This window comes from Argopecten irradians, chromosome 3 (assembly GCF_041381155.1).
Source record: "Argopecten irradians isolate NY chromosome 3, Ai_NY, whole genome shotgun sequence".
NCBI classification, from domain to species: domain Eukaryota; kingdom Metazoa; phylum Mollusca; class Bivalvia; order Pectinida; family Pectinidae; genus Argopecten; species Argopecten irradians.
This window is the reverse complement of record NC_091136.1, coordinates 45,374,489-45,397,489: the sequence shown is the minus strand read 5'-3', so window position 1 is coordinate 45,397,489 and position 23,001 is coordinate 45,374,489. Positions and strand designations below refer to the sequence as shown.

Below are 23,001 nucleotides of genomic sequence, written 5' to 3'. Positions count from 1 at the left end.
CTGCAATGTAGGTGAATAGCAGGAAGAAGGATGTGTTTTAAGATAGACATACGTAACACAGAGTGGGTACGACAGGATGTTCAGACGTTTAAAATGGCATTGATGTTTCAATTTACGGGAAACACTGGTATCTCTGTCCAGATGTCTATGTATAGGATTCGACGTTGGGTGTTACTACCACAAGTCTCACTCGAGAAACGTCGGCCTCTGATAAATGGCGAAGTTTTGTCTAAATGTTTGTCTGTTTAACGGGAATGTTATGGCGAGTGTTTGCCGTAAAGTATTGGCTGAGACCTGGCGAGGGCTCTTCAGTTGAGATCGGTATGTCTGTTAGTGGACACTTGAGCTGGGTATAGGTATAAGGCAGTCTGTTGTTGTTATTGAAGGGACATAATCTCGAGAGTTCTGAATGACCACTCAATGTTATACAAGTGTTGGCTATTGACTGACCGATCTCATACACATTGGTAGTTAAGTGCCCTTCGCTCGCGGTTTATTGCTGTGATTTCTGTTGTAGTACTTCGATTTCTGATACAATTTATTTGTAAATAAAATTATAAAGTATTTTGTTTATCCGCTTGATTTCTTCGCGTTTTTTATTGTTTAACTAGCTTGTTCGTCTTCTTCGTGTTTTTCTTTAAATGCTTCTTTTTTCTAGTTCTCTTCTCCTCGTCCTCCTCCTCGTCCTCCCCTCCTCCTCGTCCTCCCCTTCTCCTCGTCCTCCTCCTCGTCCTCCCCTCCTCCTCGTCTCCTCCTCCTCGTCCTCCCCTTCTCCTCGTCCTCCTCCTCGTCCTCCCCTCCTCCTCGTCCTCCCCTTCTCCTCGTCCTCCTCCTCGTCCTCCCCTCCTCCTCGTCGTCTCCTCCTCCTCGTCCTCCCCCTCCTCCTCGTCCTCCTCCTCGTCCTCCCCTCCTCCTCGTCCTCCTCCTCGTCCTCTCCTCCTCCTCGTCCTCCTCCTCGTCCCTCCCCTCCTCCTCGTCCTCCTCCTCGTCCTCCCCTCCTCCTCGTCCTCCTCCTCGTCCTCCCCTCCTCCCCGTCCTCCTCCTCCTCCTCCTCCTTGCCTCCCCTCCTCCTCCCTCCTCCTCCTCCTCCCCCCTCCCCTCCTCCTCCTCGTCCTCCTCCTCGTCCTCCCCTCTCCTCCTCCTCCCTCCTCCTCGTCCTCCTCCTTGTCCTCCCCTTCTCCTCCTCCCTCTCCTCGTCCTCCTCCTCGTCCTCCTCCTCCCCTCCTCCCTCCTCCTCGTCCTCCTCCGTCCTCCCTCTCTGTCCTCCCTCTCTCCTCCTCTCCTCTCCCTCCTCCCCTCCTCCCCTCCTCCTCCTCGTCCTCCCCTCCTTGTCCTCCCCCTCCTCCTCGTCCTCCCCCTCGTCCTCCTCGTCCTCCTCCTCGTCCTCCCCCCCTCCTCGTCCTCCCCTCGTCCTCCCTCCTCCTCGTCCTCCCCTCCTCCTCGTCCTCCTCGTCCTCTCCTCCCTCCTCCTCTCCTCCCCGCCTCCTCGTCCTCCTCCTCCCTCCTCCCCCCCTCCTCCTCCCCTCCTCCTCGTCCTCCCCTCCTCCTCGTTCTCCTCCTCCTCCTCGCTCCTCCTCCTCGTCCTCCCCTCCTCCTCCTCTCTCCCTCCTCCCTCGTCCTCCTCCTCCTCCTCCTCCTCCTCCTCGTCCTCCCCTCTCCTCCCCCTCCTCCCTCCCCTCCTCCTCGTCCTCTTCCTCGTTCTCCTTCTCCCCTCCTCCTCGTCCTCCTCCTCCTCCTCCCCCTCCTCCTCGTTCTCCTCCTCCTCTTCTCTCCCCTCCTCCTCGTCCTCCTCCTCGTCCTCCTCTCGTCCTCCCTCCTCGTCCTCCCCCTCCCGTCCTCCCCCCTCCTGTCCGTCCTCCTCGTCCCTCCTCCTCCTCCTCCTCCTCCTCCCCTCCTCCTCCTCCTCCTCCTCCTGTCCTCCCCCCTCCTCGTCCTCCCCCCTCCTCGTCCTCCTCCTCGTCCTCCCCCTCCTTCCGTCCTCCCCTCCTCCTCGTCCTCTTCCTCGTTCTCCTTCTTCCCTCCTCCTCTCCTCCTCCTCGTCCTCCCCCTCCTTCCGGCCTCCCCTCCTCTCCTCTCTCCTCCTCTCCTCCTCGTCTCTCCTCCTCCTCCCTCCTCCCTCCTCCCTCCTCCTCCTCCTCTCCTCCTCCTCTCCTCCTCCTCCTCCTCGTCCTCCTCCTCGTCCTCCTCCTCTCCTCCTCCTCGTCCTCTCCTCCTCCTCCTCCTCCTCTCCCCTCTCCTCGTCCTCCTCCTCGTCCTCCCCTCCTCCTCGTCCTCCCCTCCTCCTCGTCCTCCTCCTCGTCCTCACCCTCCTCCTCGTTCTCCTCCTCCTCCTCCCCTTCTCCTTGTCCGCCTCGTCGTCGTCCTCCTTCTCCTCCCTCTTCTACCAAACAAATACAACCTGACACCAAAAATACCACTGTTATCATAACAAACCACATGTGCAGTCTTTTTAATGACTATAAGATCTACCTTAAATTTACTGTTTCGAATCCTTTGCTGACTATTCTTTATATGTTTACAGAGTAGAATACGCCGGAAGCCTGGTTGACACGAGTGAAGATACACGACTGATGCATCACAATCACTAACAGTTGTTTTTCGAGGTAAGTAACCATCACCAATATATGTCTCTGATTAGTTTGCAAACACACTATCACATGGGTGGAAGCTATAATTACTTTGAGAAAACGATTAACCAAAGATCATGTTATTTATTATAGTTGCTGCACATGTATTTCCTTTTCTACGTAAGAGTTTTATTATCCATTTTCACCATTGATTGGATATTCTGTGAATAAGCACACATATAATTTTATTACTTATTTCTTTAAAGTAACATTCCTCTGACCGAGAAGTCCATTGTATTTACTTATCACATTTACAAACTTAGATCAGGAGAACATCCTCATTCAAAAGATTTATCGGTTCAATGTAAACTTTTGCATAACCGTGTCAAAACAATATGCAAACATTACCTTGACGCGGATGTTAATACAGTATCACGTAGGCGCTTGTATTGTGTCATAATAAACCATTACTATTCACATTTAAATCAGAGTTACCGTCTTAGCAGATTGAGATCGGAATGTACCATGATCCGGTACAAATACCTGGCGATATGTCATACAGGTCGATACTAGACCATTTGTGGTAAATAACTGACATCAGATAAAAGCTCAACTACCTGCTACAAATCCGTGTCAATATTGAGTAAATACAAACTCCTTGATTTTTGGAGCTGATATCATTTATTTACATAATTTCCGTTTAAGGTTTGTGGTACTGTATTGCGACCTAAACCATTATAAATAGTTTCTTCTTAAGGCATTTACTCAATCAATATTAAATGACATGTTGATTTTCTTATTTACATTGACCTAGTTGATAATGTTTATGAATAATATGTTGTATTTGGACCAGTCATGTAAAAAGTGTGTTCAAAGTTGAATAGATTATTTCATTATTATTTGCCAGAATGATCGTTCTTAAAATATCTTCAGTTGTATACTTTTTTCGGTTTTATCTTACATGTGCATAAGCATATTGGTTAAATGCGACCACACTTACTGTAATTGTCGCTGACATAATACACTACAGAAACAAGCTTTCCTAAACCGTAATTTCCCCCTGATAGTGTTGACGATAGGAGTCCTACTGGTCATTTGGATGAGAAAACGGACATTACCACGGGGGGTGTTCACAGCTGAATCCGCGGGTATGAATAATTACGAGAGAAAAACAAACATGCGGCTATGATTTCACTCAATATACCGTCATATAAAAATAAGAAACATATTGTTTTTGTCTTTGTTCTTTATCGATTCACTTCACAATTGTCCCAGAAACAGCGTGATATTGTGATATCAAGCTAAATACAAGCTTGTAAAACTCTCGACACCCGAGTAATTAAAACAATGCAAACTAATGTCAGAGAAACGCTTAAATGTAATTCGATCAAGGTCATGGAGAGTCTGTAAAGAAAGAGAAATCTTGTTCCATTGTTTACATGGTTTAATTAAATCAAGCGTTTGATGGAAATTTAATGAAGAAGCATATGGCTCTGCTACTTCATTTACGCGCGTCACCGGAAGTAGACATCTAGGTCAGACATTGCGGTGACATAGAAACATTTTAGATAACTTTCGATAACTTTCCTATCACTTTGCTCAACTAGTATGTGACCAGAATATCGGAGGAAAGTTTTATGAGGAAAAAGATAAAGTTATAATCACTGCTCTCGTGAAATCAGCCTAGTGTCAAAATAAGTGTATTGATGTTAAATGATTAGCCTCTGGTTTATATATCTACTGACATATCCCCGACATACATTAATGTAGCCGGGGTCTTATCTAGCCCTGTTACTCTGATTCCAATTATTAAGTAGTGATTTTTTTGTCACTGACGATGGTTTTGATGTTTAATACTACGAAAAACACATGGTATCATAGGCTACATTTAACACCAGACGTTTTTTGATACGATACTGAAAGAAAATAGAATATTGAAATTTGTTGGCCATGAAAAGATAGTCTTTCTCTTTGGGAAACGTTTGCTTAGCTTATAGAGTGAAAAAATATTACGACATATTCCCCAGTCGAATTTCATTTTCAAACAATATGAGCATGCATTGCATTGTATCATATAAATGGAACTACCATTGTATTATATAAATGAGAATGGTCAGTCAATGTTCAACCGAATTTACATCATGTGAGACCTGAATTCTAAATATTTACTGTTTTATTTAAGTTGGAGTCATATTTCAATATATTCATAAGCAAGTATGTTGATCCCAATCTGTAAATTCCGAAACAGTCAATTCCCCTTTCATGTATGTTTGTCGAATTCTGACATGACAAAGGATCCGACTATCAACAACCAAAGTGAGACGACTGCCGAATTCGTCACTGGCATGTTAAAATGTCACCGTTTGTTTTTATTAGCGCCCCTACCACGGAATATGTTGACCGCTTACAGGAACGTCTCTGTACACGACATGCATATCAACATTCTAGCCTTTGCGTTGAAGAGCTCACTGTAAAGATAGACAGGACAATATAGTCGATAAATTAGTTGACAGTGTCCGCCAACACGACAACGTTGACAATTGAACAGCCGACCTTGTCTTGAGATGTACATGTGTATTGTAAATTCCCATAGGGTTCTCCTTTCTATGAAAACATTCTTCAGATTTAGTTTTCTGATTTTCTTTCAATCAAGATAGGAAATGAACATATCAACTGTCTGTCTTACAATAGACAAATTCACTTAGGCTCCGGACACGGGCTTTATTTTGGACAATGTGGCGACCCTGGCTACTACACTAACGTGATTTAGATATATATTTGTACTCTAAATAACTCAGACACGCTGACACGCTATACCGAAACAACAGAAATTCGTGTTTTGCAATGAACTTAACATTATTATTCCAAACCGCTTTCTCCAATAACTTACCGTAATATTATGGAATGTCTTTCATTTAAAACAAATTGAGATATCTGAAATTCATTCGCAACAAAATTACATAAAAATGTTATCGTTGTGAAATAGTTGGTTGCATTAGCTTCAGCTGCAAACAGGAGGAGACTGGTTCCATCAATTGTATTTGTGTAAATGTGAATCCTCTTGAGTCAAAGTAGGCTAGTCTGGAAAGGTCACCCATGGCGTACCATACAGCCGTAGTGACATTAGTACAAACACAAACCTGGCAAGCACAGGCTTCGCAAATGTCCCATTAACACCTTACGTTAGTCCGGACGGTAAGCGGTTTTTAATCAGCTCGTGTTGGAACTAAATTTTCTTGGAATTCTTAACCTTATTTGGAGTTAAAGTGTTTATATTTTCGTAACCACGCACTTTCCCCCGTGAAGGTATTGCAATGGTATGGCTGCCATCTGCTGTCGATTGAATGTCCTGTAAATGTGTTCAAACTTGCTGACAAAATCACCTTGCAGCCTGACAATTCACTGTTTATCAAATTATACAATAGATACATTGGACAAAGCTTGATAAATTACAATGTACAAAACGCGCTGTAGTGACTGATTAGACTATTGAACAAGTTTGATAATGAAGTCTATAAACTTGGAAGGTTTTTCTCAATCTTTGATTATACGACGTATTATTTGTAGCTGATTCTGTGTTGTATAACGAACCACCATGCTACTGTTTAACACGGATGATCAAGTTTTAAAGGAGCGATTCCATTGGATGCTGTGGAAAATTTACTTATTTTGAATCTGAGCATATTCATTTTTGGCATCGTCATTGATGTAATTTAAAGTAATTTTCATTGGCCATGTGGAAGAACGGACAGAGAAGTTGGTCAAATTCACGTTAACTAAGTGTTAGATTTCATATTGGACGAATGGAAGTCAAATTCATGGCGTTTTATTACGAATTCTAAAACAACATTAGAAACAACTGTTGTGTTGACATGTATTAACTTTGTATGCCAAAACACACACCAATAGCCCAGTCTGGGAGAATAACAAAACCTTCGTTACAGATTCTTCTCAGTGCACTACTCTTTGTTATGCTTATTTTCCAAGTCGAAGACAGAAGATTCGAAGACAGGCGCACGGGAATCGCTGTTCAAGGACGAATACCAATAGATGGTATACATGTTTCGATTAAGGTGGAATTTCTAACGCATTTTAATTGTTGCTTTTTGTTAAATGTAAAACCAAGAGAAAACATTGTAACACATTCACCAAATTCGCTGTTTATCATTTTATTTCGTATTGGAATTTACACAGAGGAACGGATTCTGTAGAAAAACAAACAAGTGACACAGACAAACTGTTGTGATAACAGTCGTGATCTCCTGTTACACAAGATCACTTTCTAAAGGATGACCCAATTGTTACTCTTGTGGGTCAGTTTGTATTCTAAGTGGTCAATTATTAGTGTAAGTATCTTAGCGCTGACTAGCTGGTCAGTCCTCAAGTTCGCGACACGTCTGCAGGTAAACAATAATAGTACCACGTGCATTCACTGGAGCGTGAGATCATTGCCGTAATACCTGTAACATCTTGAGAGTCTAGCTGAGCGGCTTTATGATACCAATCCGTTATACTGTCGGCCAATCCATCTGCTTTATGAAGTATAAAAAAACTCAGTTCATTAACCCAGGTAGATGGTCATAGACGGATAATTACAGGTACGACTTCAGTCTGTGTCTCACCATGCATCCCTACAATTACCTGCCGGCGAACGCCGTATAATGACGTGCAACAGTTACGTTTTTGTTCAATATATTGCTACTTGGTGATACGCTAGCTGGATTAGCACAAAGGTGGAGATAGTAACAGCTAGGGTTCAATAGAACATTTAAAATGATTTAATGACATCTTGAGACCCTGAATATGTCATAAATTTTAAGCTAACATTTAGCATTTAGATATTGCCTTTTGAGTATGTCTTCTATGTAAAAGGGTTGTACAAGATTTATTGTACTGACGTGAGGTTATTCCGGAATACCAGTGCATATAGACTTTGGATTCCCTCTAGGTCTTTGCGCCGTCTGGGTAATTTGGTGTCGGAGATTTCGGATTTATTCACAAATCGGTGAAATAATGACAATTTATGCAAATGGCACTGAGGCCTGCAGGAATCCTACAAGCACGTGTACTTTTCACGGCGATTTGTCGACTGCCAATACATTTCTGACTGCTAATCACTAGTTGATAGTGTATACTAAATGACTACATCATTATGGAAATAATTTCTGTTTTGATTGCTTAATGGCATGCAAATATATGCTAATCAGCCAAAAAGAATATTGCCTTGGGACCTTTTTACACAAGGAGGTCAGATAAACTCTTGCTTCCTATATTGTTTTTGTACTGGTTCTTTAGAAACTGTGTGATCTAAAGGTGCCGATACTTGAAGGAGAAATTAAGGTAAAGCATTAACAAATGGTACCAGGGTCTCCTGTGAGAGAAAGCATTGACATTGAGGAATATATCCAGCATCTGTACTCACTTCACGAGGACAGGTATATGGATGTGCTCCGGGACCTCTTGTCAACATACATTTAGCTTCAGACAATGTGTTTGATCTAGAACAACTTAGGTGTTCAAGCGTTAAGAAATGGATACAGCAGCTGAAAAGTACCTGGATCTTGTGTACACAATTCTAATCCCGCGTTTCACATCCTAAGACACGAGTCCCAAGTTTATCTTGTCAATGTTTTTTGTTTACATTGGCTATCATAAGTGTTTACAATCATGAAAAGTGTACGGCATTCCAGTCGTGGACGGAGAGTGACCATTGACAATCCTGAGTCGTTGACCAGGCAACTGGACATTGAGGTAGCTCGATTGGATGATATGGTGCGCGCCCTAGAGAACCTGGAACGTCAATGTCAATCACAGGCCAGTGTCCGGGTATCTTACAGTGACCAGTGCTTGGCCCAACAGGTATAATATTTTGCTTTTATACATTTTTAAGCAAACACTTTTTTTATTTATCACCCCAAAACATGGTTTCATCCTATGTTGTCTGGAATTGCTAATTTTAACTGGATATAAAAGCTGCAATGATTTACTCCTTTTTGATCTAACAATTGTAGTATCTTAACATTTCCACATATAGAGGAGTTAGTAACAAATAGACATAACTCCAGCACACGACTCCTTTCCCACAGCGTTCTGTGAACTTGACGTCACTTGTAAGTCCCCTGAGTCTCCACCCATTGCTATAAATATACTCCTATGTAATACCCGTCACCATGATTTCTCTTTCCATCTTACCATCATCTAAGTTGTCATTTAATGATGAAAATCATGTTCAGCTCATACTTAAAAGAAGACAACATCAATAATTTCGTCTCTTCTTCCAATTGCAAAATTTTCAGTGAACGTGTGTACTTGAATTATATGACGTTCAAAACATCTCCGAATATATTGGGCATCCTTCCCTTCGGTACCCCATTATTTTGTGAACCTTCCTCAGTAACACCGTCTACATGGCTACATTATCCTTGTAACCTTTACGTCTCCAAATCGATTGTTAAAGTTGAGATTTATTGCATTACAGTTTACGAGTGTGATCCGTGTTTACGGGGACACGATTGCCATTAAAATTAAAGCACGCCTTATAATAGGAAGATGGTTTGCTGATCTAACTTTTTCTGTCCTTCCAAGGTTTGCTAGATTCATCTGCTTCTTAATTAACAACCTTCGACATGTTTTAACTTTACATTAATTTGTTAATTTTGACGATCAGAAATTGTTCTGTTTCTGTAAAATATCTGTGGGTTAATTCTCTCTACTACAAAAAGGAAATGTTCGGATGGTCTGTTTATATCTAGTGTTTTAGTTTGGAGATGAGAGACAGTATACCATTGTCCTTGTAAACATCTCTAGCATGCAAAGCATACCCTGCGTAGCTAGATGTTGATCCCTCAGCAGCAGCAGCAGCTTATAAAGGCGTTCAAGTATTCACATCAATTTCATTTGATATTCACGTGATAATACTTGCATTTTAACACGAACTTTCGGTTTTAACAGAGTGCACGTACTGTATTACAAAATGAATTCTTAATATAATGTCGTGTTCAATCTTCTGAAAACACCAGTGGTTAGTTTAAATAGTGGAGCACAACATACATTACATCAGACAGTGTTATATGAGGCTTGAATAAATAGATGATATCGCTCACGATCAATATGTCCAAGGTAGTATTACGCTTCCCACTTTACGATTGTTCTTATAAACAATATTAATATTGGTCGTCCATTAATTAGAGATGCCATTGCTTCAGTCATATATATACGTAACTTAATTGGGCGAAGAAGTCGGGAGCTATAACGGCGCCTTGTCGCACTCACCTGTATCAATTTATCATAATTACTCTTTATGATCTTTTTATTATTCTGCCTGCCGTCTATATGTCAGACTATATAGAATTCAATAAGGATATTTATGGCCAATCTTTTATTCATAAAAGTTTGCTCTGTCAGCGTTTTTTGTACTGGTTATTCTTTATAAATTATTATTTTTTGCTTCTGAAGTCTAGAATGCATTGTCTTTTATGGCTTTTTACAACAAATTGACACATACACGTTATAGATTTGATTTCCACTTTTTTATATTTTATATTTGTTGTTTTATGGCATACAATGCACCTTCATAATGTTTCCTATCGACGCTCTATGAACCTTTCTTCTGCTTCATGCCATTCCTGGCAAGAGATGTTACAGCATAACTCAGAATTAAAGTAATATATCAAAATATTTCAAGCCCTCACTGAAATCATTGATAACAGTTAGGTAAGCGTTTGAATGATGAAAATAGAAACACTTAGATTCTTAAATACTGAACACTTAAACATATCTTAACTTGTAATCTTTTGAAGAAAATAATTTTGAAATGAAGAGCCTCCACCACGGGAAACAACTCTAAACGTAATTGGATTTGAATTGTTGCCAAGGCGACTGTCAGCGGGAATTAATGATTGCGAGTGTAGATATTCCGTGGGTGATCCATTCACAAATTGTATAAGCGGTATAGGTAACTGTTTACCGATAAAAAGATGGGCAATGAAGATAGTGTATTAACCGAGATGGTAAATACATTAGTAAGTTGGTATCCTCGTTCACTATGAAACTTGCCTCCGCTATCCTTTACCTACCCTTTAGCTGCTTAGTATATATATTTAAGTCTGAAGCATTCCACCAAAATAATATTTACAATTTTAATACTTTAGCCTCTCACGAGTAATCTTTCACATCATAAATATTTTTTCTCCACTCAAGAAGTAAATCCATATCATATGGTGTAGGAATTTATACATTTGACAACAAAATATGATGTCATGATAAATGAGTGATAAAACGTAAATGTCGAACATTAAAATTCTGACTCATTTCTCTCAATGGTTTAAAATTTAAAAGAAAACGCGATTAAATTCAGAAAATTGAAATCGGGCGACTTCCGTTTTGATCAACAAATATGGCAATATTTCGTTAAAGACAGGTCGAAAACGAAGAGTTCATTGATAGAAACATGCATTTTATTATTTTTAATTGTGTGTCTGTACGGTGAACGGTGAAATCCTGTCAAATTACTTCGATGTACCAGTTAAATCAGGAGATATCTCGAATTGTCAGACACTGTAGGCAAGCAAAGCATATCAACCAATCATATTGATCGTTACAAATCTGACACCATCCGACCATCATCAAACCAAAGTCCTGAATAAGTACAGTGACTACTGTAAAGCAGTCGGATGTCGCGTTGGCCCTTATGTACGAGTGTCGGGTCACTGTAAATAACGCTATCCACAGACTTCTGGAGTCGTCTGTGACAAGTGTAATCGAAATCACCATGCTGGAGGTACCAATAAAGCAGTCGGACTTAGTGATATATAAAAATGTAGTGTTCATACACGGTGTAGTTTGACGCGACCTTTTGTCACAAAATAAGACTTTCTTGACTTGGCATTCCGTTAAAGTTATCTCCCTTTCCGGACTTGGGTTTTTGATTTAATGTTCACGGTTTCTCTAAGTGTCATTTAAAAAATATGTGAAAGGTACCATTGTTATTTTGAATATCAATTTAAATAGCTGAAATTATTATATATTTGGTATGATAATTGCATATATTTTATGTAAGGTTTAAGATGGTTAATATTTCCAAAAAAATAAAGAAAACATTTACCTCTTGCAAAAATTCATGGCATTACGTAATACAATGCAATGTTGCAAACGTCTCCGATTTCGCCATTGTATATTAAATATACATAAATAATTCTGATAGTACTTGTGGTAATACAATGTGGTTTGAAGAATCGATTTTTCAGGTCGTAGTTCATGTCGCTAGGGGTTCTGTAATTGGTCTGTAAATTTGTTACAGTGGATTTGTCAAAGGTGATGTGGCTAACAACATTTGTTAGGTAGATGCATGTGTGGTAAAGTATTAAATACAGCTCTGACCTATCATAATCTGCCTTCGTATCATACTGCGTTCAGTACTGTTATTTTCTGTATACTCCAATACTTAATTGTACATATACTGGACAAAAATATTGTGATTACAGTCAACACATCATACACTTTGTACATTATATTGTATACTTCAGCGAAAAATATTATCAGGTATTTTGATTTATTTACAAACGAGCTGATCTGAAAAATATGACTGAAAACACAACATCATGACATTGTTTCTGTTGAACATAAACTGACATAATACAGTACAGTTGTGATCAGCACAGTGATCATACAATATGATTCGAGGTTACCGCTGAAATAAGCGAGCCACCAAAACATCAATGTTAACAGTATAGTGAATTACACATAAGTATAATGAACCAGTCGATTAGGAATTAGAAACTATCGACTCTAAAGAACGACCATGTAATCGTAGACTTGTAAGATACAATTACACAGTGTATCTTATCTCTAAAGAACGACCATGTAATCGTAGACTTGTAAGATACAATTACACAGTGTATCTTATCTCTAAAGAACGACCATGTAATCGTAGACTTGTAAGATACAATTACACAGTGTATCTTATCTCCAAAGAACGACCATGTAATCGTAGACTTGTAAGACACAATTACACAGTGTATCTTATCTCTAAAGAACGACCATGTAATCGTAGACTTGTAAGACACAATTACACAGTGTATCTTATCTCTAAAGAACGACCATGTAATCGTAGACTTGTAAGACACAATTACACAGTGTATCTTATCTCTAAAGAACGACCATGTAATCGTAGACTTGTAAGATACTATTACACAGTCTATCTTATCTCCAAAGAACGACCATGTAATCGTAGACTTGTAAGATACAATTACACAGTCTATCTTATCTCCAAAGAACGACCATGTAATCGTAGACTTGTAAGACACAATTACACAGTGTATCTTATCTCTAAAGAACGACCATGTAATCGTAGACTTGTAAGACACAATTACACAGTGTATCTTATCTCTAAAGAACGACCATGTAATCGTAGACTTGTAAGACACAATTACACAGTGTATCTTATCTCTAAAGAACGACCATGTAATCGTAGACTTGTAAGATACAATTACACAGTGTATCTTATCTCTAAAGAACGATCATGTAATCGTAGACTTGTAAGACACAATTACACAGTGTATCTTATCTCTAAAGAACAACCATGTAATCGTAGACTGGTAAGATACAATTACACAGTGTATCTTATCTCTAAAGAACGACCATGTAATCGTAGACTTGTAAGATACAATTGCACAGTGTATTTTATCTCTAAAGAACGACCATGTAATCGTAGACTTGTAACATACAATTACACAGTGTATCTTATCTCTAAAGAACGACCATGTAATCGTAGACTTGTAACATACAATTACACAGTGTATCTTATCTCTAAAGAACGACCATGTAATCGTAGACTTGTAAGATACAATTACACAGTGTATCTTATCTCTAAAGAACGACCATGTAATCGTAGACTTGTAAGATACAATTACACGGTGTATCTTATCTCTAAAGAACGACCATGTAATCGTAGACTTGTAAGATACAATTACACAGTGTATCTTATCTCTAAAGAACGACCATGTAATCGTAGACTTGTAAGATACTATTACACAGTCTATCTTATCTCCAAAGAACGACCATGTAATCGTAGACTTGTAGCATACAATTACACAGTGTATCTTATCTCTAAAGAACGACCATGTAATCGTAGACTTGTAAGACACAATTACACAGTGTATCTTATCTATAAAGAATAGCCATGTAATAGTAGACTTGTAAGATACAATTACGCAGTGTATCTTATCTCTAAAGAACGACCATGTAATCGTAGACTTGTAACATACAATTACACAGTGTATGTTATCTCTAAAGAACGACCATGTAATCGTAGACTTGTAAGATACTATTACACAGTGTATCTTATAATTATCTCTAAAGAACGACCATGTAATCGTAGACTTGTAAGACACAATTACACAGTGTATCTTATCTCTAAAGAACGACCATGTAATCGTAGACTTGTAAGATACTATTACACAGTCTATCTTATCTCCAAAGAACGACCATGTAATCGTAGACTTGTAGCATACAATTACACAGTGTATCTTATCTCTAAAGAACGACCATGTAATCGAAGACTTGTAAGACACAATTACACAGTGTATCTTATCTATAAAGAATAGCCATGTAATAGTAGACTTGTAAGATACAATTACGCAGTGTATCTTATCTCTAAAGAACGACCATGTAATCGTAGACTTGTAACATACAATTACACAGTGTATGTTATCTCTAAAGAACGACCATGTAATCGTAGACTTGTAAGATACTATTACACAGTGTATCTTATAATTATCTCTAAAGAACGACCATGTAATCGTAGACTTGTAAGACACAATTACACAGTGTATCTTATCTCTAAAGAACGATCATGTAATCGTAGACTTGTAAGACACAATTACACAGTGTATCTTGTCTCTAAAGAACGACCATGTAATCGTAGACTTGTAACATACAATTACACAGTGTTGCCTCCATCGAGCTCCAAGTCAAACTGTATCCATATCTTTTGTCTTCTTTGCAACATGTTGTGCTAAAGTTGACTTCATACATGATAGATTTGCCCGTTGTAAACTTTCTCGCCATATGTATGTATGTATGTAACAACGTATATCTATTAGCTTAAAAGATCCGAGATCGCGTGAAAGGCGGAATTGAACATATGCCTTATACCCACCTCTATCAGGTAATATTACAAAAAAGTCATGTTCGTTTTAATTGTCTGTTTTTGATGTTTATATTCGTATCTAAATGTGCTTGTGTATATAGCTGTATTTTACTCTAACTTTGACATCGCTATTTAGGTATCCTCTCTTGTAACGTTGTGGGGAATTATGTATAGTATATTCAAACATAACGGAGTCATAATCCGCCGAGAAGAGTCGTTGACCGGGGAATTGACACGGTCTGATGGCTACTATATCAATCTGTGACGTAAGTTGTAACTCAGCCGTGACATTTTATCTCTAGCTATGTATGTAATATTGTCTAGTAATAATAAAACAATTTAATTTGAAGGCTAAGCTTGACGGTTATAGACTATTAATAATGAGTGACAAAACGCACTAAGACCTTTCAAGTCGAATTGTTCGTTATCAAATGACTGAAATATTTGCTTGTAGTGAAGATTAAGATGATTTCCAGATGGTATGTAAAAGCAAATCTTTGCAGAAGTATCCGATGATATGGAACTAATTTCCTTAAAAGTTTAAGAATTTTAAACTAATTTTCATTCATGTATAATAAATTTCGCTGTTCCCATTTCCAAACATTTTTGCAGTATTAATTTTCTGAACATAAACATCCTTTCATCGCAAATTCGTGAAATGAAATCGCGCGCGAAAGAAAGCGTTCATTTGACAATTTTTAATTACGACTTTTACGTACATAATCTTACTATTCTATAAACTTTGTTTTGGATTATTTTCAATATTTTCCTTGACTCGTAAGATTTCATATCTTTTTATCCAATATGAAAATGTAAGGTTTTGGATCAGACGTTCGAAACCAACTATATTGACATTAAGGATGTATTCTTCTGTGGTTTCAGTCCCGTTAAAGTCTCGTTTCGACATAGATCAAAAACGTTATGATATTTTCAAATACGATTTATCAATATCTCTAGCATGTGGTCTGTAGCAAATTTTGTCAAAAAATTACATTTCTATTTTTAGTAGATTTTTTTACACAGCGATTTTAAGAAATGGCCCATTTGGCGGCCATTTTGAAATTGTGTCTTTTTTGGCTTTGAGTAGAGCCACCGTTTTCCCATTTTTTACTTAAATTGTTTTTACTTAAATCATCACCGCGTCAGCATTTTCAGCTGTATCGAGTTAATTTTTGCTGTAAATCTTCACTGGGTTCATGTTAATTAAAATATTGAACATTAATGTGTGAAATGATACACTTTTGTCACTTTATTTCTACATTTAATGGTAATTTGAGCACTTTTATTTTTTAGTCAAAAATATTGAAAAATAACAAATATTTAAATGGGGCAAAAAAGTAAGCACACGGACCCCCCATTTTTCTGCCTGATTTAGAAAGAACAACCCTTTCCCTATTGATATGCAAACTATTGACAAAAGTTTAATACCAGAACGTTTTCTAGAAAGGGTTAAATTTGACAAAAATGGCTGAAAATGGTGCATTTTGGAGCTCAAAATTAAGGGGTAGGGGTAGCATATGTTGTTATTTTGAGAAAATATATTACGCTTATTAATCATAACTGGTATATCTTTAATGAAGACTACTTGAAAATGAATTCTACAAACATCCATACATATCATACACCTCATTAGGGAATTGTGGCTTTAAATTCTAGTGTATGTGGTCAAAACGGCTAAATTCCAATAAAATCCACTATTTTGTCATTTTGGTATCTTTGAGTGACAATAGCTCAAAAACGAGCACACGGACATATGTTTTTTCTTCCGTTTTCTTTCATGGTATGAACTCCTATTTCCAAAAATCTATATGAGAAAAAAAAGTTAAATACAAGAAAATTTTGACTTCTCCTTAAACGTTTACTTTGGGCACAGCGTAGTATGACTACTATTCAAGCATATAAAGTATCTCGTACACAAACTATTTTATAAATTCCGAAATTTTGACTTCTCCTTAAACGTTTACTTTGGGCACAGCGTACTATGACTACTATTCAAGCATATAAAGTATCTCGTACACAAACTATTTTATAAATTCCGAAATTTTTAATGTTCTGCTGTAATGTGGACTAAAGATCGCCCCATGACTTGTAAATAGAGTAATGTGAGCATTTTATCTAAGCGCAGCTTTGTGTAGATAGGGAGGATGGTTGTCACATTTCACCGTTACCAAGGACAACACAAATAGACAGGTAGCCATGGCCGGAAACATACTTCAAGATCATAGTCATTCAGAAGCTTAGACGCAGTCAGATTATCTCAATATCCGACTTGATCAAATAAAGAAAGTCTACATATTATATACAAGCTTCCATCAAATGTACAGAAAAAATATTTCCTTAATTCATGGTTTTCATTCTGAAGCGTAAATGTATCTAACGGTCCTCTAAAGGTAATATTTTCACCTCTCCTATGTAACATCTGTTTAGGGAACAATTAAGCCGCTTGAGTCATACACAGACATTTTAAACCGAGTAGTTTTTTTCAAGAAAATACACAGCTCTATTATATACCCATAAAACATTCTCCAGGCACACCAGAGACGCACTGGCCATGAAATTACGTTATCTGGAGGCTGACCTAAGGCGTATTACATGCATACGTTCGTGCGGAAAGCCAATTTGACCTGCGGTATAAACATATTTGTATTTTCTCGGAGAAAAATATCTCACCTCGACGTTTCTCGTTAACCCCATAAATAAGCTAGAAATAAGTGCAGTTTAACTGAAGATTATATGGAGTGTTCGCCGCTGACTCGCTCCGTACAATCTCTAATGCGTTTTTACACATTGGAAACTCTTAAAGAAACTTCGTCAGTCTTCATTGATATAGACTACGCAGGAACAAATGCTCAAATTGTTGTCATGTTTACATAACATCGACGGAAACACACTTATGCCCAAACACGCTATACTCCAAACGGCAATAGTGAGTTGGCTGGTGGAATAACACACACCAGATTAGAAATAACAGAACTGGTATAGATATGATACAATAATAATACAGTAATCCAAAACACAACTTAACAAGGAGGTAGACGAGATACTCCTAAATTGAATAATGGGTTTGGAACCATGTGTCCATCAAGGGTAAAATTCTCTGTTACACTGACGACATCGGTATCATAAGGTAAGTCTTTCTACAAGATTAGAAGAAGCAAAGATGACGTCGGGTACCTTAATGATTTTTTTATTCTCGGGCATATCATATTAATTAAACATTTGGAAAACAAAACTAGCAATGCATGCTTCGGGGACAGCAATAAACGTACATGTATCATATAGTAAAGGTGACACAGTGACTAGCTTCTGAACATTAACTGTTTATACTTACATTTGACTGATGGCTATTTCCTGGAATAGAAGACCCACAGCTGATGTGTATTTAGTTTGATAAAACGCCCGGACGTAAAACGGTAATACAAGAAAGCAGCACGTTTATTCTTCCTCACATAAAATTCACACACAATTACGCTATGGATTTATATACCTGGCTCTCCCCACAACATATCTCTTGTCTAGGGTACGAGTCAGGTTTGTATGCACTTTAGGAACTTTCCTTATCTTACTAGCCTCCACTCCTTTGGGATTTGGCACCATTGTCGTGCGATGCTCTAGCATCTACGATGTGGTGAAGTACTGTCGATGCACTTAGGAGAGGTGTCTGCCGACATCTTTACCAGATCTCCAGGCTAAAAATGTACGTGACATCAGCTATAGACTGCGTTATGTGGACAGGTCATTTTCCCTGTATTAAAATCGATTCTATAACAGAATGTGTCAAATATGGTGTATGTCTAAATAAAAAAGTGAGTTGTCTGTCTTTTAAATTACACAACTTCCGGTATATACGTTTTTTCGCGTAATTTTTTCCTTCATATTTTGTAAATGAAATAAAACTTTCCGTTGGATATTTCCTAACAGGAAATGCCGTCAAAGAACTGATTGATTGAATAACATACATATATGAGATCTATGATAAGGAGTATAATCATTAAAATCTGCTTGACTGGAAATGTGGTATGAGAAAAATAACTCGGAAAAAACATATTTCTGGCAAATTCATCATATTTTTCATCAGATACTAATAATCAATGTGGTGAGGCACAATAGTTTCTTGATGACAATGATATCACAAGTTTACAAGTTTGTATTTAATCCAAATGCATAACAAGCATATACGGAACAGTACAATCATTTCCATCATTAAAGTGAATAGTCGGGCAAGGAAGGCTAAAGTTGGTAAAAATGGTGTGACTGTATCCAGTATAATTTCTTATGAAATAGAAAAATAAAATCTCTCGTTAACATCTCTCTGCATGCGAAGAAATGAATTTTAATTGTGGGAATCCTAAAACGTCCTCCCGGCTAGCTATGTCCGTGGTTACATTTCCACGGAGCCTCGCTTTCAAAGAGTTATTTTTAGAACTTTTCCATTATTTCAATGGTCAGAACTGGGCAACGTAAGCAGAACTTGACCGTCGTTTGGATATGTGAGGACTTTTGGAAGGTCAATGAAAGCTTTTTGGACTGGTTTTCTTTGCCCGACTATTCACTTTAATATGACATGGACAAGTATATGATAGCGGAGGACAATATTTCTTTCAATATATAACACGTGTGATCACTACAGACGCCACATGGATGCTAATAACAAATAACGGTGTAGAAAAGAACTAAAGCAAATTTATTATTTAGTTAATTCTTAGCAGACTTTTTATTTACACAGTAGCACGAAACAAATATTAACCCTACATATTGAAAATGTGAACATTTCTAGCAGATTATAATTATATATACTTTCTATATGTATGCTTCTCTTAATTCAGAATATGCCGGGCAGAGATATACGAAATATACTTCAACTTCAACCTCAATTTTATCACATAATAAATTTTCCTTTGATTTCAAGGAGTATCATTATAACGCATAGATTCGATATTTTGTAAGACTGTGACGTTGTATACAGAATTGGCTTAAAAACTTTTTGAATTTATGATTTACAGACTTTATTAAATAGGACTGTGTACAATAATTATCAATAATTTGTTTATACAAATAAAATTTAGGAGATACATCAAACACAGTATATAATTCTTGAACAAAAACATCACACCTGTCATTGCAATAGACAAAGCTCCTGTAGTCCAAAGAAACCATGTTTATACAGGAAATTATTTCACATGTAGCGTCATGAATTGGAATATTTGTATCTATAAGTTATCTATGTTGAAATCATTTATTCTTTAAAATAGGCTTATCCTATGCCCGAAAGGGTTATGACGTATCGTACCATTCGAAATATATCCCCATATTTGTTTGGTACACTTGACCTAGTAATATACATTTTATCAGGCACGTTTCATCATGCCTATATTCTTATAAAATTGTTTATCATCATTATTGAAAATAGTGTGGAATGGAATGGCATATTGGATTAGTTTTATTGTCCAAAACAATCAAGGCGTCTGTACGTCATTGAACAGAAACTTCAACTTGAAAAAAATTAAATCTTAATCCTTGACAAGCGGATTTGTGATTGGTCCAATCATCAACTAAATCACGCGGACAGTTGTCCGTGTGGTCAGTTCGTCCGTTGTATTAGTGAGTGTACCTAATCGGATTCCGTTGACCCTCCTCTTTGGTAGCCGTACTGCTGTGACAGCTTTGTATTAGGTAGGATTTGCTGAGATACCAAACATCACTGTTTGTATTTATTATGTTCATTATCAGATCATCCGAGCTGTTTGTCAGGCGGTACTATCGTGAGATTTAAACAAAGTACAGACGAAAAGTAGTTGTCTTAGTCACAAGTTCAACTAAAATTGTATAAAAGTAATGTATTTTTTACCAATTTAAACGAATATTTTAGGGAACATATCTACATTATTTTCGATAAAGTGTTTCTGCCTTTATAATCGATATGGATAAAGTTTTGAATGATATAAGAATACAACATACTATTATGACGAATCCAAAACTTATTCATGTAATTCTGTAAAAAGTTGATATTTTACAAAACAAATTAATGAAGCAACTCGATTACATTTTGCACAATTTTACACATGATTAAGTTTATCGGGGTAACCATTCGATAGTATTTCAGAATAACTTTGTGAATTTATCTTCTGATATATCTGAACATATAATTTCTTTTAAATTCTTTTAAATTGACAATTGACTCCTTATCACGACAAATTGTTACTGAGAACTAGTTACAATATAACATAATTGCCCTGTTACCTGTATGGTATGATAAATCAATACATCGTTTTACTAGCGAAAACCATACAAGGTGGCGTCAGCTACAGAATTGCAATCTATGAAGAACCTATAGATTACATCCGACCTTGACCTAATCTATGAAGAACCTAAGGATTACATCTTACCTTGACCCAATCTATGAAGAACCTATAGATTACGTCTGACCTTGACCCAATCTATGAAGAACCTATAGATTACGCCCGACCTTGACCCAATTATGAAGAACCTAAGGATTACGTCTGAGCTTGACCCAATCTATGAAGAACCTAAGGATTACGTCTGACCTTGGCCTAATCTGTTGCGTGATTGATGTATCTATCCTTCCACCCATCATGTCACTATATTATAAAGTGGGAATTTGGACATAGCAGGGCAGACGGTCCACTGACAGATTTTGTGTTTTGGAAGAGACCCTCTCTTAAGGAGGAATCGCTTGACGGCGTAGTACGACTTAGTCATTCGTTTTATACCACGAAACATGCTACACAGCGACTGGAAAGAAGGGCTATAATTTTATCCGAGGGAGAAACACAGTCCCATGTAATTGTCCAAAATGTAGGTTACCTTGACTGATTACGGGGTCCGGCCCGACCAGTGTAGGATATGACGTTCCGGTTAATGTATCTGGAAGTTTCATTGTGTTTCGGACGGAAATAGAACGCGATTAGAGTGGAACAAATTGTACAAAGAAGCTGTGTTTTAGAGCAGAAAGTGAAACCTTTGTTGGAAACTAATTTTAGTATGTCGATCTCGAAACAATAGTTATCCCCCCTTAAGATCGAGTAAAGATATGATTCTTCAAATGACATACCAAACAGTTTACAACGACCAATGTCAATATGAGAAGTATAGCAGATACAATACAATAACATTTATACGATTCATTACATAGTGTGTCCATGAATAACTACCAGTGTCTAGAATATGAAAACCGTTACTGAATTTTTTTCTCTGCGACGTGGCCAATTTTAGTTCCAATTTAAGGAGAAACAATCTATTATTATAATTCATTTTGAGAAATTATTACCATCAACTATGATCTAATGGTCTGTCTAAGTGTGTCCTATCCGTTTTCCTTTTCGATTGCCTTTCAGAACCTTTGCGAATGTAAAACTAACGCGGATGACTTTGGTTACGGTTACTTCAGACTACTTTCGTTGAGGCCAAACATCTGTATGACTGTTCAGAAACCATTTTAGGTGTAGCGTGAACTAAAAGGTCAGTTACCACCGCCTTTCAGAAGTCTTTTATCGTGGTATATGTTGCAGCCAAACTAAACAAAGCGTGTCCTAAGGTTATTCGTTAGTGTCCGTACACTAATGATCTGGGTGACAGTGATGGAGTGTAACAATACGTCCGTTATCGCCTATAGAAGATTACACACCGGTCCACTCGAACCTCAAAGTAGTCATGTTTCCTTACAAACATATTATACCTTTGGCAGCAAATACGTATTCTCTTGTTACTGTTTTACAGTTAAATCTACCAGTCTTGTCTCCCTTCCGCTAAACCTTAATATCCGCGAATAGTCGCCATCTAGATTAATTTTGTGGTTGATTTCAAGCACTCTTCGTTTATTTCATTGATCTTTCTCGTTACTGATCTCTGGCGAATGCTGCTAATTATCTAATGAACGTATTTTTTCATTAATGCTTCTTAAAGTGTAGACAAAATCTAACATAATCTCACCTTCATTAAAATCCATTTGATCGATATGAATGCTAAATTTCACATTTGCAATGCTTTATTTAACTGTTTTATAAGTCAGACTAAATTCAATTTACCACATAATCCAAGACTCGTAAAAATAAATAAAACATTTTAGACTCGTTTCATGAAATCTCATTTGTCAACACTCAACACTCATTTACGATTCTATTTATAAAGCACATGTTATAATGAAACTATCCAATCTAATGTCGCCATCCAGTAACACCTAATTACGTGTGTGGTGTGTGAATCAACAATTAAAGTACAATAATGTACCGTTAACAATTCTGCAAAATATTGCTACTTCAGCAATTC

At 37.7% G+C, this 23,001-nt stretch overlaps 2 protein-coding genes across 2 annotated transcripts in view; one reads left to right on the top strand and one right to left on the bottom strand.

Annotated features, from left to right (window-relative positions):
* The window catches only part of LOC138319698 (kinesin-like protein KIF26B), a 255,993-nt gene that overhangs the window by 35,928 nt on the left and 197,064 nt on the right, over positions 1–23,001 (top strand). Inside the window, 1 exon segment of the mRNA XM_069262843.1 lies at positions 2,522–2,603. The gene's annotated coding sequence lies outside the window, so the exon portion shown is untranslated.
* LOC138319699 (sarcoplasmic reticulum histidine-rich calcium-binding protein-like) overlaps positions 638–23,001 on the bottom strand; it is a 44,760-nt gene continuing 22,396 nt past the window's right edge. Inside the window, exons 2-3 of the mRNA XM_069262844.1 lie at positions 2,306–2,380; positions 638–2,050 (exon numbers count right to left, since the gene is read on the bottom strand). Of these exons, the coding sequence (XP_069118945.1) occupies positions 638–2,050; positions 2,306–2,380 (1,488 nt within the window). The remainder of the gene's footprint in view (positions 2,051–2,305; positions 2,381–23,001) is intronic.